Here is a 5254-nt window from a genome sequence, read left to right on the forward strand (position 1 = left end):
TGGCAGAATTAAGGGTAGTTTTAATTCTATTATTCAGAATTTTCTGCAATTTTTAAAGTATTTTTTCATAAATAGGAAAAATAAAAGTAATTAATAAGGCTACTGTGTTTTAATTATAAACAGCAATATAATAATGTAATAGAAAACTTAAAAGTAAAAAATATGTATAACTCACCCCTCTTTTTATCATTATGTGAATTCTCTTCCTTATTTCTTTCATACTTATATTTTACATATTTTAGTCATGATATAAATACTTGTTTCAATTTATGTTGTTTAGGGACTTCTGTTCATTTTCAATTTTGCTGTATAATCTTCATGAGTGTTCAATTAACAGCGGCAAAACATCTCACCCAAAAGCTTTTTGTAAATATGCTCAATGACTCTCCTATTGATGGACATTTAAATGACTCAAAGTTTTAAAATATGAATGATGTTCAAATAAATGGTTTTGTATAGTCAGTCTTTTTTTTTTTTTAGTTTCTGAAACCTTAAATCCCACAACATTTATTATAAAGGTGCTATACAGGGAAACCCTGATCTTCATGATGGGCTTATCGGTAGGATTCCTGGTAGCGGGCACGGGCACCAGGACCTCCAAACTTTTTGGATTCGCAGCGACGGGGATCGGCTACCAGCAGGGTCCGGTCGTACTGGATGACGATGTCTTCGATCTCCTTCTTGGAAGCCTCATCCACGTATTTCTGGTAATAGGCCACCAAGGCTTTGGAGATGGACTGGCGGATGGCGTAAATCTGGGCTACGTGACCACCACCCTTCACTCGAACGTGGATGTCCACACCAGCAAATCGCTCCTTGCCCAGGAGCAGAACAGGTTCCAGTAACTTATATTGCAGCGTGCGCGGTTCGATCATCTCCAGGGGTCGTCCGTTCACCTTGATGAGGCCGTTACCTCGTGTGCAGCGTGCCACGGCGGTGGCCGTCTTCGTGCGTCCGAAGACTTGGACCAACTGCAGAGGGCCCTTGGATGCCATGGCAGCAGACGTAGAAAAGAGATCCTCACCGCGCGGCGCCGCAACAGGAAAAAAAGCTATAGTCAGTCTTTTAATTCTTTATATTAGTTTTGTAATTTAGATTCCATGCAGTAATTATTGTTCTTCTTACTTTTAACAATGACTCTTCTAAATTAGGTATTATTATCATCTTCATCTTAGTGGAAGAGAAAATTCAGTCTTAGAAAAGGTATGCACCTTACCCAAGTCTCACCATTGATGTGTAGTGGAACTGTGTTCACACGAGGCCGTCTGCAGGGGCAGTTCACACTGCCACAGTTCTTTTCAAAGCAGGTTCTTTGGAGATTAACATTGTTAACAGTTCCTATTTCATGGCACCTTTAACAGCAATTGGATATTTATATTACATTTTTGATGATTTAATAAGTAAGGGTCAGATGGAGAGGAAAATACCAAATTTTTGTCCTGATCTTGGCATCCTACGAAGTGGTATTCTTTTCTTTGCTGATTATAAAGATATCTAAGAAGATAGTTTTCCCAGATGGAGCTAGTGGTAAAGAACCTGCCTATCAATGCGGGTTTGATCTCTGGATTGAGAAGATTCCCTGGAGGAGGGCATGGCAACCCACTCCAGTATTTTGCCTGGAGAATCCCATGGACAGAGGAGCCTGGCGGGCTACAGTCCATGAGGTCGTAAAGAGCTCAACATCAATGAACCAACTTAGCACACACACAAGAAGACTGTCTAAATGCAGAGCAATGCCTTCAAATGATGAATAATTAGACTCATTCTAACTCATACTGTAAGCTCATGTAAGCAGGAGCTATTCAACACAGATCAGAAACAAAAACAAATTCTTGCAAGAATAAATTAATGCACTAAAAGTAATCTATATAACAGGTGGATGCCATATTCTAGATATAATGTACAAACACTAAAAAGCCTCTTCAAAAGGTCCTAGAAAAGAAACGCTGTTGATTCATTGGACAGGGCTTTTGACATGAAAGCCAGAACTCAAAACTGCAGATTTCCACACAACAATAATCTTAACAGCTCTAACAATCTTGCCTTGTATAAAAATTGTAAGGCTTCCTTGGTGGTCAAGTGGTTAAGAATCCACCTAGTAATGGAGGGGACACATGTTCGATCCCTGGTGCTGGAAGATCCCACATGCTGCGGGGCACCTGAGCCTGCGAGCTGCAATTACTGAGTCCACGTGCCCTAAAGCAAGAAGAGAAGCCACTGCAATGAGAAAGCCTTGCACTGCAGTAGCCCCCGCTCACCGCAGCTAGAGAAAGCCAATGTGCAGCAGCAAAGACCCAGTGCAGCCATAAATACATAAATAAATAAAAAGCAAATAAAATTATTTTTAATTGTATTCCTAAGGGGAAGAGGACAATTACCAAAATAAACCCCAAGAGAATAAGAAATAAAGTAGCCTGCTTATATCTATATAACATCCAGATTGCAAAAGATGTTTCACTCTGAAGTACTTGATTTCTGATTGTAAAGACCACAGATGGCTACAGTAGTTTATATTTGCCACATGAATGACAGCTTTTTATATTTTGGTTTGGGGATACTTGTCAAAGGGGCTTCCCAGGTGGTGCTGGTGGTAAAGAACCTGCCTGCCAATGTAGGAGACATAAGAGATGCAGGTTCGATCCCTGGATCAGAAAGATTCCCTGGAGGAGGACACAACAACCCACTTAAGTATCCTTTCCTGCAGAATTCCCTGAATAGAGGAGACTGGCAGGCTACAGACCATAGGGTCATGGATCCCATTTGTTCCACACCTGCCTTTCTACTAGGACTCCCATCCTCACCAATGAAAATCTCATGGAAACCTTGGATGGAGCAGATAGAAGATGGGGCCAAGCTGCATGTACACGAGGGCCTGATGGAGTCAGGATGAGCACAAAGAACCTCCTGTGAAAATGACAAATCAAGCAGAGGTGACCCTGCTCAGCACCCTTAACATCTCCATGTCGGTAAACATGCACCTTGGACTTCTACCTCCCAAGACTTCAAACTGCCTTACCAATTCCAAATGATGGGCAATTTGCTTTGGATCCAAGATTTTCTATCCACATGCTCCCTTGGACTTGATGCTTCAAGTCTTCCCAAGATCCCACACCCACTCCTCACCCTACTCCTTCAGGAAACAGCCTTACCTACTCAGCCTTACCTATTCCCACACCAAACACCAGCTAAGAGAAGTAAAAGCTCAGCCTAAAGCCTTTGGTCTCTGATGTTCTTAGCATGGAGGGTCTGAGAATCAGAGTAACGTAGAGGATAAGTCTTGAGCAGAATAAGGAAAACCAAAGGGTTAAAAGAAGTCAGAATTTTAGAGACCAGTAGAGAACCCAAGAGATTGATGAAATCTTTATTAAAGCTGACTGCACACCAGTAAGTTTGGGCACTTTTTCTGAAATGAACACAGAAGGCCTTGCAAAAATACAAGTGCCAAATGATCAATAACCACATGAAGAAACTCACAACATCACTAATCATGAGAAAAATGAAAGTTGAAAGCACAATAAGAAGAGTTTGGAGAAAAGGGAACAGTCCTACACTGTTGGTAGGAACATAAATGAGTACAGCCACTATGGAGTATAGTATGAAGTTCCTTAAAAGTCTAAATATATAGTTACCATATGATGGGGCAATCCCACTCTTCAGACAAGATGAAAACTCAAATTTTAAAAGATGCATGCACCCCAGTTTTCACAACAGCACTATTGACAACAGCCAAAGTATGGAAGAAACCTGTGTCCAGGATGGACGAATGGATAAAGAAGAATGTGGTACATACATACAATGGACTATTACTCATCCATAAGAAATAATAAAATAATGCCACTTAGAACAACATGCATGGATCTAGAGATTATTTTTTTAAAAACCACAATGAGGTATCACCTCATAACCATTAGGATGGCTACTATTTTAAAACAAAGCAAAACTAAAAGGAAAATAACAAGCATTGATGTGTTGGCAAGGATGTGGAGAAACAAGAACCCTTGTATGCCACTTGTGAGAATGTAAAAATGGGGCAGCTGCTCTGAAAACAGTACAGTAATTCCTCAGATAGTTAAAAATAGAATTAGCATATGATCCAGTAATTCTACTTCAGGGTGACAGGCAAGAAGTTAGCTGAGAGCAAGAAGGCGCTCCTTCGGCTAACTGTCCAATAGCCACCTAATCCCACCAAGCAATTTGCCAGCCCAACTCCTGATATACCCACCAGTACTCCAAATATAGTCAAGGGGCCATAAACGTTGCCCCCCCAACCACCCACTGGTGGGACTTCCCTACTCTAGCGCATGTGTACACGTCACACTCTCCTGTACTAAAGTGACCTTTGGCAGCCATTAACTGTTGGACTCATTAACTGTCTATAAATATTCTATGAAATGCTCTTGTTCAGGCACTCAGTCATGTCCGACTCTTTGCAACCCCATGGACTGCAGCAAGCCAAGTTCCCCTGTTCTTCATCATTTCTTGGAGCTTGCTCAAACTCATGCCCATCGAGTCAGTGATGCTATCCAACCATCTCATCTTCTATCGTCCCCTTCTCCTTCTGCCTTCAATCTTTCTAAGCATCAGGGTCTTTTCTAATGAGTCAGCTCTTCGCATCAGGTGGCCAAATTATTGGAGCTTCAGCTTCAGCAATGGAGCTTCTGTGAATACATACATTTAATTATAACAGACTGAATTATGGGAAGGATAAGCATGTAGAGTATCTTGTTGTATAACCTGCAGCTGTCAAGCAAAGCTGTGAATCAATGACCCTCCTGGATTATGCAAATGACCCTGCCTTAAAAACTCTGTACTCCAGCCCCCCAAGGCCATTTGTCTCCTTTGGCATGGCCCACCTCTCTTTTGAGGTGTTCTCTTGGTTCTTTGGCTGCAAAGAATATATTTTTCTGGGCTCCAAGATCACTGCAGATGGTGATTGCAGCCATGAAATTAAAAGATGCTTACTCCTTGGAAGGAAAGTTATGACCAACCTAGACAGCATATTAAAAAGCAGAGACCCATCTAGTCAAGGCTATGGTTTTTCCAGTGGTCATGTATGGATGTGACAGTTGGACTATAAAGAAAGCTGAGCACAGAAGAATTGATGCTTTTGAACTGCAGTGTTGGAGAAGACTCTTGAGAGTCCCTTGGACTGCAAGGAGATCCAACCAGTCCATCCTGAAGGAGATCATTCCTGGTTGTTCATTGGAAGGACTGATGCTGAAGCTGAAACTCCAGTACTTTGGCCACCTGATGC

The 5254-nt window shown here is 41.6% G+C and overlaps 1 protein-coding gene across 1 annotated transcript; it reads right to left on the bottom strand.

Annotated features, from left to right (window-relative positions):
- Window positions 1-453: 453 nt before the first annotated feature.
- Window positions 454-1045, bottom strand: LOC122438548 (40S ribosomal protein S16-like). The gene has a single exon (XM_043463527.1). It carries the CDS (start codon window positions 993-995, stop codon window positions 555-557), a length of 441 nt encoding a protein of 146 aa, XP_043319462.1. The 5' UTR covers window positions 996-1045; the 3' UTR covers window positions 454-554.
- Between the last annotated feature and the right edge of the window lie 4209 nt (window positions 1046-5254).

Source organism: Cervus canadensis, chromosome 3, assembly GCF_019320065.1.
Source record: "Cervus canadensis isolate Bull #8, Minnesota chromosome 3, ASM1932006v1, whole genome shotgun sequence".
Lineage (NCBI taxonomy): Eukaryota > Metazoa > Chordata > Mammalia > Artiodactyla > Cervidae > Cervus > Cervus canadensis.

What these genes read in the sequence shown, in the direction of transcription:
- LOC122438548 (XM_043463527.1), bottom strand. Translation starts at nt 995, where the DNA reads ATGGCATCCAAGGGCCCTCTGCAGTTGGTCCAAGTCTTCGGACGCACG.